Source organism: Hippocampus bargibanti, linkage group LG07, assembly GCF_051943395.1.
Source record: "Hippocampus bargibanti isolate YZ-2025 linkage group LG07, ASM5194339v1, whole genome shotgun sequence".
Taxonomy (NCBI): Eukaryota; Metazoa; Chordata; class Actinopteri; order Syngnathiformes; family Syngnathidae; genus Hippocampus; species Hippocampus bargibanti.
In genome coordinates, this window is record NC_142740.1 from 9,610,018 (window position 1) to 9,622,892 (window position 12,875).

Here is a 12,875-nt window from a genome sequence, read left to right on the forward strand (position 1 = left end):
AACACGAGCCTGTGGTGTTTATTTTCCGGTCCCATAATAGTAAAATTATCAGCAAAAAGCTCCAAGTAGGCGATCGACGTGTGCATTCAATGAGAAGGGGTATGGAAAGTCATCACTTTCGCCAGATCCGAAGGTCGTGTGCTTGATGGACCGGCCGTGGTGGGTGTGTATTATGAAAGTAGTACGTATTATAAGGCTTAATTTTCATAAATTTGACGTTCGCATGATGAAAAGTTCGTATTATAAGGCGTACGTAAGTTGAGGTCTCACTGTGTGTGTGTGTGTGTGTGTGTGTGTGTGTGTGTGTGTGTGTGTGTATATATATATATATATATATATATATATATATATATATATATATATATATATATATATATATATATATATATATATATATATATATATATATATATATATATATATATATATATATATATATATATATATATATATATCCTATTCCCTTCTATCCGTCTCCCTCCCTCTCTACCTCCCGCCCCCATCTCTCTCACTCTCTCTCTCCCCCTCCTTCCCCCCTTTTTTCCTCTCTCCCTCCACCCCTCCCTCTCCGTCTGTATTTAATCCAAAACATTTGCTCTTACATATTTAAGGATAATATCTCCGACACTCTTTTCTTCTGACCATTCTTTCAGTAGTGCTTCAAGATCACTCTGGGTAGGAAAAAAGAAAATATTAATCTTCGTGGAGTACAAGAAAAAAGGGTGTTGATCAAACACTAGTGTGAAAGAAACATGTATGGCAAGTCAGTGCACTCAACCTTTATTTTGGTGTGAACCTCATAGATGTCAGGGATGGAACCAAATATTGTCTTAATTTCTTCTTGGGCAAGGATGGGTCCCCCGAGCTGACCATCTCTTTCAAGTGGAAGCTTGAAAATCTGTAAATGATAACATGCAGTTGATGATAAATCCAAACATGAACTGCAAGTGAAGATTTACTTCATTTGTATTCAAAACATTGTTCAATCATAAATCCATTTTCCAATCACCTTGAAGCAAATTCACATACTGTAGTGTAGATCCATTGTACCATGTAGGCATCTGCAAAACTATTCGTGCAAGTTTTTAGTAGTGTGCTCCAATCGGCATTTGAAAATGATAAGGTATAAGTGCCTCCTTTTAGTGCTCCAGGATGATTGGTGGCAAAGAACATGGGATAGCATTTAAATTTGAGTTCAAGTTAAGAAAACACACATTTGAACTGCAGATACATACACCATTTAGATCTAAAGGTGTGCTGACAACCAAGTCAGTTTCATGATTTTACTTTATGTAATATCATAATGCATTTGAAGTGCAAATTTTAACCACAGGGGGTTTTCACAATACCATCTCTATGAAACGGCATGTTTTTGATAACCGATGGAAATGTCAAGATTAGGTGGGGGGGGGGGGCAGAATTTGAGTGAATGATTGAAAAAAACCTCATGGAAGAAAATGCAACCAGCGTCATAATCATATAATGAGGTGACTTTTGTTATTCATTAAATTGAGACAAAATTCTAAATATTGAGTGTCATATTTTTCTGAAAGTAATACTAGGTGTGTTGGTCACACTGTTTTCTGTGTCTAAGCGCATACCTCATTCATTGAATATTCGTTTCGGAGATCAGTTGTGAGCAAAAAAATGAATGAAGTGCCATTAATCGGTTCAAGCCTGCAAAAAAACTAATGTGATTTAAAGAATGAAAAATATTGCAAAACCATAAAATGAAAATGTAAAGAAAGAAACTTAACTTTTAATTTGTTTAAACATGAACTTGTTAGTGAACTCAGGTTCCACCAAAATACCACCTCCCACCCTGACCCCTCACTTGACTCTGGTGGTTTAGGGTCTGAAGCACGCTTGTAATTCACAATCAAAGCTTGCCAGAAAGGCAAGAGTTTCTTGCAGGGGTGCCCAAATCCAGTTCTTGAGAGCCCCTATCCAGCCTTCGCGATACGAGGGATTTATTTGAAAGATAATACTGCCTTGCTAATGCCAGTTATGATTGAGTTAGTATAGAAGAAATGTGGTGCAATATAGCTGATCAAAGTGTTCTTCAAAGTAGCCTTTGCCCAAAGCTCATCTCTAAGATTTGAAGGCTACCCTATTTTCCGGTGTATAATGTGCACCCAAAACCCTTAATTTTCATCAAAAGATGACCCTAGGCCTTATATACAGGTGCACCTCATACAGTATGTGAAATAATATTGAGCCACAACAGGTCTCGCAAGTACTGTCAGCAGCCACTGACTCAATTTCGTCCCTAGAAGTAGTGGATAACCCCAGCCTCTACTGTAGTGCCTTATAGTCTGGTGCGCCTTATATGTATATGGAAAAGGTTTGACAATACACCATTCATTGGGGGTGTGCCTTATACACCGGAAAATACGGTACGTTAAAAGGCCAGGCGTTGGGTCAAGGAATGCCAGAAGTTACCATACATTCTGCACCATGAGGGGCATCATTGACAAAGAGCCTATTTAAAAACTGTTGTCACATATTGGGCACACTGCAATAGTGCAACAGTGGCTGCAGTAAGGTTATGAGTCCTTTAGATGGTAGTATAGAACAGAAAATATAATACAATAAAGTATATTCATGCCAATATCATATTCAATATCATGCCCTGCGATTGGCTGGCAACCAATTCAGGGTGTCCCCCGCCTCGTGCCCGAAGACAGCTGAGATAGGCTCCAGCAACCCCCGCGACCCTAATGAGGAATAAGCGGTACGGAAAATGAGATGAGAGATGAGAAGTATATTCATTCATGCATTCTCTGATCCACCTTAATGGTTGCATGGGGTGCTGGAGTCTATCCCAGCTGTCTTTGGGCAGTAGCCTTGGGACACCCTGAACCGGATGCCACAGAGCACACAGATATGAACAACCATCTGTGCTCACACTCGCACCTAGGGACAATTTAGAGTGTTCAATCAGTCTGCCATGCATGTTTTTTTGTAATGTGGGAGGAAACCAGAGTCCGTGGTGGAAATCCACGCAGCCCTGGGGAGAACATGCAAACTCCACATGGAAATGCCAGAGATGGAATTGAACCTGGTACCTCCACATTGTGAAGTTCACGTGTTAAACACTCCACTGCCAGGCTTCCAATACAATGTATTTGTAATAATAATAATAATAATAATACATTTATTTCTAAGCGCCTTTCAAAACTCTCAAGGTCACTTTACGGTAAGTTATTTTCTGTGGGTGAGCATTGGCAGTCACACGCGCCAGCGTTCACTCAACCCGGAAGTAACTCAAATAGTGTAATGATATCGAGCATGTGTCAAAGTCAGGATCCAGGGGCCAAATTAGGCCCCCTACGTAATTTTATGTGGCTCGAGGGAGAAAATATTGTGTCAACTATCATGATTCTTGATGAAATATGTACCAAAAAGTCACGGATAAGAAATAATTTAGAGATTTTGCACCAACCACCCCAGGGGAAGCCGTAACTTTGAAGTGGCCGGCAACAAAAAAAAATGACTTTGATACCCCTGATATTGAGCCTTCACAACCCCCGTATGTATGATGTAAAATGTATGAAGTTGGGTGATTCAACAAAAAGGTTCGCATGTACAAAAGGCGAAATATCCTAAGAACACTTGCTAATCTCCACATCCGTTTTGTCAGTGGTTAAGAGTGCTTGTGGTGTATGTAATCGTTTCATGATGGCTGTGCGAATCTGACAAGGAAATATCTGTTGGTTTGAATGTGTGTTGGCAAATGCATATACAATTAGTGTCGTTCAGAACTCCTTGAAGTTACAGTTGGTTCCATCTAATAATCACGACCAGATGACATCGGAATACTAAGAGGGAAACAGCTCATTGGGAATAAAAAGACAGTTAAAGGCTCCTGGCATCAGGCATATCAAATTATCGGGCGCACATTTGGAAAAAAAAAAAAAAAAATCAGGTGAGCCTTATAGTGCGGAAAATATGATACATGCTGTGCCTAATCAATTCAGTCTTTTTGAGCAGCCATAATTTTAAAACATTTACATTAATTTAAAATGTTATTTTAAAATAGTGGATTGAAACAAAACCAAATCTACCTGGATTATGGTGCTTAAAATGCCAACATAGTTGCTTTCAGTTTGATAGAGCTCCTTGGAAACTTGCCACCGGGCTGATTGCTTGGGCAGGACTGCAGTCTTTGATGGCTTTGAATTCTCTGAAATAGCAAAATAGAAAACAGACACATACTATTTTAAAATGTGAAAATAACGTAAAAACTAAACTAAACTATATTTATGCCTCCATCTATTGGAAATCCAAAGTTAAATTAATGGATGCATCTATCCGGTTCTACCTTTCTCATTAAGTACAAGCTGACTTAAAGGACAACCGACACATTTTTTTTGTTTCCTAACTGACATCAGAAAAACGTTTTATAGCAGGGGTCGGGAACCTTTTTGACTAAGAGAGCCATAAAAGTAAAATATTTAGAAATGTTTTTCAGTGAGAGCCACACGCACGCGCGCAAACACTCACTCACGGCCACTTTTCAACAAAATATCAGAATGTATTATTTAAAATAACTTTGTGATAGTACTCACCGTTACCATAAATGGTTTTCCGTTCCTCGTGATTGGTAAAAATCCAGGCAAACAATCGGAATGAAATTCAGTTTGGCGGTCCAGAGGCGAAGTTACTGCTAGCTAGGCTGCACACGGCTCATAAGCTTCCACACTTGCTATCTGCAATCTACTTCTCGCAGAAGTATGTTGATGCTAACGGTAACATGGGTTGTTAAAATGTCACTGACATTCGACTGTTTCATCGATGGTATTGTTTCATTGCAAATCAGAATCTGAACATTTTCTCTCCTCTAATGCTCCGGTGCATTCACGCTGAAGTGCACTAGTTGGGCTCATTTAAAGGGGTGTTTACCTGTTTCAACATGACGGCCTCTATCATCCAATCAAAATGGCGATTTCGGCCATTCTAGGTCAGTGTCATCCAATCAAAATTGCGCTTTCCGCCAACTGCAGCCCCAATGGGAAATGAACGGCGAAAAAAACGACAATATGTATTTAGTTTTATCGGCGAGCCATATGCAATCATCAAAAGAGCCATATATGGCTCGCGAGCCATAGGTTCCCGACCCCTGTTTTATAGCATCTAAAATACCCAAAATACGCAGGCTGACATGTTTAGTCAAATGAAAAACACCAATAAAAATGACTTAAAGTATTCAAAAAGTACTTCAAAATGAAACGGAAATGGCCAGTTTCAGAAAGTCCCTTGTTTGTGGCATCACGCCAAGACGTGATGCCTTGCTCGAGAATCAAAACAATGGATTCAGATTCGGAGAAGATGCTTTCTTGTTACTCATCCAGTTATGAATATGATTGAAATAGTTCTGAAGAGGAAAGCATAAATGTTTGCAATCGATTAAAGAAGTAAGGCATCTGAAATGTAGCATCCCAGAAAATGCACAAGATGGCGCCCAAGCTCCCTTGGAAATGGGCTGATTTGTCTGCTGGGAATTTGTGTCAGCTCGTATCAAATAGTAGTCTTGGTGCAACACACAACGATTCACCATCACGTTATTTATGCGTTTTCCTTCTAATTTCGCCATCAACACGAAGTTTTCAGACCAAACAAAGTAAAGTACTGTACTGTGAAATGCATTGTGTGTCGCTTTCTCGGTCAGTGACAATATCTACCATGACGTCACGGTAGGTATTGTCACCAACTCAAAAACAAGACTTCCTGAATATTCTGTGCGAGTGTTAAAACGTAAAATATTGCTATATGCGGTGGAATCTTTGTAAAATGCACTCAGTAGAAGTCATTTGAAGTGAATTTACAAATTATGGACACAACTTGTCGGGGAGCGTCGGTTGTCCTTTAATAGCTCCCAATCATCTGAGAAAACACTGGTGACAGTTGTGGTCGTTATTCACATTTATGAATAAAAGCATACCACACATAACCACAAATTTTTTTTTGACTACCACATTATTAAATTAAAAATCTACACTCACTGTATGTACATATACAGTGAAGAAAATAGGTATTTGAACACCCTTCTATTTTGCTATTTCATCCACTTAGAAATCATTGAGGGGTCTGAAATTTTCATCATAGGTGCATGTCCACTGTGAGAGAGATAAACTAAAAATAAAAATCCAGAAATCACAATGCATGATTATTTTTTTAACAAATTATTTGTGTGATAAAGCTGCAAAAAAAGTATTTGAACACCTGTGTATCATCTAGAATTCCGACCCTGAAAGACCTGTTAGTCCGCCCATTAGAAGTCCACCTGCATTCCATGTGTCATGCTGAATCAGATGCACCTGTTATAGGTCGTTAGCTGCATAAAGACTCCTGTGCACCCCATCTATGTGCCCTCTGCCCGTCTCACCATGATGGGATGCAGAGCTTTAAGCCGCCTGCCCCCAAACTCTGGAATTCACCTCCACCCAACATCCGTAATATTAACTCCCCCCCTATTTTCAAGTCCGACCTCAAACCCCATCTGTTTAAAATTGCTTTCAATGTCTAGTTCAATCTGCTATTTTATGATTTATCATTTTACTTAGGGTTTTATTGGTATGTGCTTTGTTTTATTGTTTTTATTGTAAAGTGTCCTTGGGTGTTTTGAAAGGCGCTTGAAATTAACCCTTTACGGACGATTGAGTCAAATTCGGTACACTAAAGATAAATGCTTATAGATCGAGAAATTTAAAGGGAGCAGTTCAAGTGCCGATTGGAAGTGATGCAGCACAAGTTACATGTCCCTTTAAAACAGGTTATGTGCAGCTTTAGCTTTAAGAGTGTCAGTGACATCATCTCCTTCTTGCGCAACACAACGTGCGCTCCTCCATCTTCAAAGCTGCTTCTATTTATCGTCATGGATCAAATATCATGTAAGTATATGTTGTGACGATTTTATGAGCTATTCAAAAGAGGTTTACCTTGATACTGAAACCATAAACTAACGCTAACTTGTTTATTTACCAAGAAATATTAAAAATAAGTAGTGTCCCGTATTTGGAACATTCGGCGTGCAAACGCTATTTTCATGATGGTAATAATAATAATTGTAAGTGAATGGTGCGTTTTACACGAATAGCTGTACCTCATAGCTTTGCATTCTCAATATAATTATTGAAACGAAGGTCCATGTGTTTTTTTTTTACAAATTTCTGTGAAAACAAATGACAGGAAAAGCTAAAAGTCTATTTTATTTGGGGCAAATCAAAGACAGCAGAATTACTTCTGAAGGCCTTGAGGACATTAGATTGGCATGTCAACTAAAATCATCTGAGAGAAAGAATTTGTAATCAGAAAACGTAGAAATGATTTTTTTGAAGACCGTAATAGGTTGCATTTCCACTTGTGTTATGTAAGGTTTTGTTGCCACCTAGTGGACAAAATAGTCCACACTACCGTATGTGCATTTCACATTCTGAAATACAGTACAGTGACTAGATGATAAAGCATCTGAAAGGACTGAAGCTCTGTTTGTGATGTAATGTAAGGAAAGAGATGCCCATTTCACGGTAAGATAAGAGCATTGACATCAAATGGGCGGGATTGTTTTTGCTTTTTTGAATGTTGCTGTGCCCATATGTTTTTTTCTAAAATACCCATGTACTGTATATCTTTCCAGATCCTGATGAGAATGAAATAGATGACCATGTTGATGAAGACATTTTGGCATTGGACACAGTCATGACTGTTACATTGATGAACTTCTATCACTATTCAAATATTTTCAAAGGATTTTCGATGAAAAAGTGATGGCTATTATTGTTGAACAGTCGAAATTCTATGCAATGCAAAATGACACCAATATGCCCATGTGTCTCGCCAAAGAAGAGCTTGAGAAGTGGCTGGGATTGATATATTGTTTCTCAATCTCAAAATGACCAAACACTCGGATGCATTGGGCTTGAAAGCTATCTCCACTAACTGATTATGCTGCAGAATGTACTGTATGTCAAGGGATTGCTTCGAAATGATAAAAAGGAACTTGCATATAGCAGACAACACAAAACAAGGTACTCGGGGAAGCCCAAATTATGATCCCTTGCACAAAGTAAGGCCAATGATAAAAGTTTCAAGAATTACCCAAATCACAGCGTTTGTCAATTGATGAACAAATTGTACTCTATGAAGGTAGATTTACACTCAAGCAGTGTCTACCAAATACACCAATGAACTGGGGGATCAAGTTGTTTGTGCTGGCAGGTCATGATGGCTACATGTATGCATTCCATATACAGGAATGATAGATCCAGTCAGTGACTCCAAGGTTCCCGATCTGAAAGTGACCTCAAATGTTGTGCTCCATTTGGCTCAAAACATCCAACCAGGAAAGAATCAACGATTGCATTTTGATAATTGGTTTACATCTATCCCCTCACTCTAACATTTGGCAACAAGGAAAATCTGGTGTTGCGGCACAGTGAGGCTCAATCGATTGTTCAGCTGAACCGCAGCTAAAAGACACTGAGGTTCTTTTCCCTCCGATGATACAGTATTCGGTTTGACAACATAGCTCATGTTCCATATGTTGCAAAGAACCGCAACAGGTGCAAGCATGGCACATGCTCGGTGAAAACTAATACAGTAAAGTCTCGTTATATCGATATTCAATGGAGTCCGAAAAAATATCGATATAACCGGGACTATCGATATATCCGACCCTGTTTGCATGTAATTTTCTCCGTGCGTGCATAGAAATAGTATCGATATAACCGGGACTATCGATATAACGAGACTTTACTGTATTTACTGCAAAAAAAAATGCAATGTAAATCTTTGTTTGAATCATCACAAGAACTGCTTTGCATTATTCCATGGTTATTAGCTAGTTTTCTTTATCTGTAAAGGAACTAGGTATTTTTATGTAAACATTTATGTAAATATTTTATGTAAATTATGTATGTATTTTATGTGAATATTTTATGTATTTTATTATTTTAATAAAAAGCTGTCATATGGGTAAAAGTCTAATCTTTGAAGTTGCACTTGACATATGTTCCAAAAAAGGCACCCACTCAATATAGGCCTTTCATGACGATTGTGCCAAATTAACAGTATTCAACAGTAGCCAAAATGGAACTGTATAGTGCCACTTAGCAGTTTTTTTGTTTTTTTTTGACGACGATACTAGTGCAGCGTGTTCTACCGGAAACAAATTCCTTGTGTGTTCTACATACTTGGCAATAAAGATGATTCTGATTCTGATTAGGCATATTATCAAATTTTCTACATTATTGAAAAATAATAAAAAATTAAGCTACTAGTATGTTATTATATCCATCAGTGACCGTAAAAACTGAACAGATTTTTTTTTCTAATTCGAACATAATTCAGGCAGTAAAGGGTTAAATGTATTATTATTATTATTATTATTATTATTATTATTATTATTATTATTATTATTTATTATATGATTATTATTATTATTATTATTATTATAAAATCAGTAAGACTTTAACTTGAAACATTGCGAAGACCAAAGAGCTGTCCAAAGACACCAGGGAAAAAAATTGTACACCTCCACATGGCTAGAAAGGGCTACGGAGAAATTGCCAAGCGGCTTGGTGAAAAAAGGTTCACTGTTGGAGCAATCATTAGAAAATGAAAAAAGCTAAACATGACGGTCAATCTCAATCGGAGTGGAGTCCCGGATCACATCGTGGGGTCTCAATGAGTCATATAGGCCCCCCGGCTCGACGCCTGTATGTTGGGATTCACTCCGATAGACAAGAGGGTTGCTGCTCTCCGCCTTCAGGTGGGGGGATGTGTTCTGACTGCTATTTGTGCATATGCACCGAACAGCAATTCAGTGCATCCATCCTTTTTGGAGACCTTAGAGGGTGTGCTGGAGAGTACTTCTGCTGGGGGCTCCCTTGTTCTGCTGGGTGATTGCAATGCTCATGTGAGCAATGACAGTAACACCTGGAGGGACGTGATTAGGAGGAACAGCCTCCCGATCAGAACCCGGGTGGTGTTTTGTTATTGGACTTATGTACTCGACACGTGTCCATATGTGTGTGCACTTGGCACCAGGACACCCTTGGCCGCAGCTTGATGATTAACGCTTGATTATTAACTTTGTAGCTGTATCATCGGATTTGCGGCCACATGTTTTGGACAATCGGGTGAAGAGAGGGGCGGAGCTGTCAACTTATTACCACCTGGTTGTAAGTAGGCTCCGATGGTGGGGAAAGATGCCAGTTCGACCCGAAATACCCAAACGTGTTGTGAGGGTTTGTTGGGAGCGTCTGGCGCAATCCCCTGTCAGAAAGAGCTTCAACTCCCACCTACGGCAGAACCTTTCACATGTCCCGGAGGAACTGGGGAACATTGAGTCTGAATGGACCATGTTCCGTACCTCTCTTGTTGAGGCGGCCAATCAGAGTAGTGGCCGTAAGGTGGTTGGTACCTGTGGACACCATCAACAATGGATGCCATCAAGCTGAAGGAGTCCTATCGGGCGTATATGGCCTGTGGGACACCAGAGACAGCTGACAGGTATCGATTAGCTAAGTGGAATGCGGCTTCGGTGGTCGCCGAGGTAAAATCTCGGGCTTGGGAAGAGTTCGGTAAGGCCATGGAAGCTGACATCTGGATGGCTTCAAGGAAATTTTGGTCCACCATCCGGCGTCTCAAGATGGGAAAGCAGCGCACCACTAACACTGTATACAGTGAGGATGGGGCGCTGCTGACTTCAACGGGGGACGTTGTGAGCTGGTTGGCAGAGTGCTTTGAAGACCTCAATTCCTTGGAAGAAACAGAGTCGGGGGACTCTGGGATGGGCTCTCCAATCTCTGTGGTTGCAGTCACTGATGTGGTTAAAAAGCTCCTTGTTGCAAGGGCCCAGGGGTGGATGAGATCCGCTCGGAATTCCTCAAGGCTCTGCATGTTGTGGGGCTATACCTTTTGACACGCCTCTGCAACATCGCATGGTAAACGGGGAGAGTGCCTCGAGATTGGCAGGCGTGGTGGTCCCCCTTTTTAAAAACGGGGACTGGAGGGTGTGTTCCAACTACAGAGGGATCACACTCCTCAGCCTCCCTGGGAAGGTCTATTCAAGGGTTCAAGAAGAGAGGGTCCGTCAGGAAGTCAAGCCTCAGATTGAGAAGGAGCAGTGTGGTTTGCGTCCAGGCCGTGCAACAGTGGACAAGCTCTACACCATTAGCAGGGTCTTCCAGGGTGCATGGGAATTCGCCCAACCAATCAACGTGTGCTTTGTGGACTTGGAGAAGGCCTTCGACAGTGTCCCGCGGGGAGTTCTGCGGAGGGCGCTTCGGGAGTATGGGATACAGGAACTCTTGATACAGGCCGTTTGGTCCCGAAACGACCGATGTCAGAGTTTGGTTCGCATTGCCGGCAGTAAGTCGGAATCGTTTCCAGTGAGGGTTGGGCTCCGACAAGGCTGCCCTTTGTCACCGATTCTGTTTATAACCTTTATGGACAGAATTTGTAGGTGCAGCCAAAGCGTTGAAGGGTTCCGTTTTGTTGGCCTCAGTGTAGCAGAATGAGCTGAGCCAAAAGGTGAAGCTCTCAATTTATCGGTCGATCTACGTCCCAACCCTCATTGATGGTCGCGAGGTACGGGCCGTGACCGAAAGAACCAGATTGTGGACAAAAGTGGCCGAAATGAGCTTTCTCTGTAGGGTGTCCGAGCTCTCCCTTCGATATAAGGTGAGAAGCTCGGTCATCCGAGAGGGGCTAAGTGTCAAACCGCTTCTCCTCCACATTTAGAGGAGCTAGATGAAGTGACTTGGGCATCTGATTAGAATGCCTACGGGACGCCTCCCTCGTGAGGTGTTCCGGGCATGCCTCACTGGCAGAAGACCCTGAGGACGACCCAGGACGCGCTGGTGCGACTATGTCATCCAGCTGGCCTAGGAACGCCTCGGGATCCGCCAGGATGAGCTGGAAGAAGTGGCTGGGGACAGGGAAGTCTGGGCTTCTCCGACTGAAACTGCTTCCCCCGAGACGTGACCCCGGATAAGCGGCAGAAGAAGGATGGATGGATAGAAAATGTTGAAATGTTTTTTTTCCTCAAAAGTACTCTAATTAGCATTCTTGAAAGTTTAAGTGATACAAATCAGAATTTGAAATGATTTTGCTCTGAGCCATTCCATTGGTTTTTAGCCATTACTGGGCTTTTGCCAGGGTATTGTTTTAATCCTGATATCAAGGGTACTTCATGAAAGTAAAGTATCAAAGTCAAGTTTTTGTCATTGTTACAAAACTAACTCCATCTTGGCTAAAAGGTTTCATAACGCAGTGCATACCCCAATTTAAAAATATGCATTTAGAATAGTCCTACCAGTGTCAGGTGTAATTGTAAGGTCCAGTAATGAGCCCAAAGACAGTGACTGTTCTGCTGATGGCCTTTTAGGAGGCGGGGGGAAGGGCAATATCTCTGTCTCCTTTGTAAGCTGAGAAAGCGTGTCCTTTAAATGCCGACGCTTGCGGTTACTCGTGGGGGTAGGGAGGTTGAGGAGGGATACAGCTTTCTTCATTGGTGGGCTGACATTCTGAAAAACAAGACACAAGGTAAAATGATTAATTTAAGTCAGTTGTAGAGAAAATACAAAGATGTTAATTTAAATTGAAAGGTGGTAGGAGAAGAGGCGGTGACAAAAAGACAAAGTGATATGAAGTATATGAACGACATCAACATTTAAAGGACAACCGACACCTCCCGACAAGTTGCGTCCATAATTTGTAAAATCACTTCAAATGACTTCTACTGACCACATTTTACAAAGACTCCGCCGCATATAGCTATACAGTGAGACCTCAACTTACAAACACCTTAACTAACAAACTTTTTGTCTTACAAACGTCAAATTTATGAAAATTAAACCTTATAATAA

The 12,875-nt window shown here is 40.8% G+C and overlaps 1 protein-coding gene across 3 annotated transcripts in view; it reads right to left on the minus strand.

The window, feature by feature from the left end:
- ect2 (epithelial cell transforming 2) overlaps positions 1–12,875 on the minus strand; it is a 97,837-nt gene that overhangs the window by 32,049 nt on the left and 52,913 nt on the right. For all 3 annotated transcript variants that reach the window (XM_089000095.1, XM_089000093.1, XM_089000094.1), the window contains exons 12-15: positions 12,323–12,533; positions 4,068–4,186; positions 779–898; positions 603–671 (exon numbers count right to left, since the gene is read on the minus strand). In XM_089000095.1, the coding sequence (XP_088856221.1) occupies positions 603–671; positions 779–898; positions 4,068–4,186; positions 12,323–12,533 (519 nt within the window). The remainder of the gene's footprint in view (positions 1–602; positions 672–778; positions 899–4,067; positions 4,187–12,322; positions 12,534–12,875) is intronic.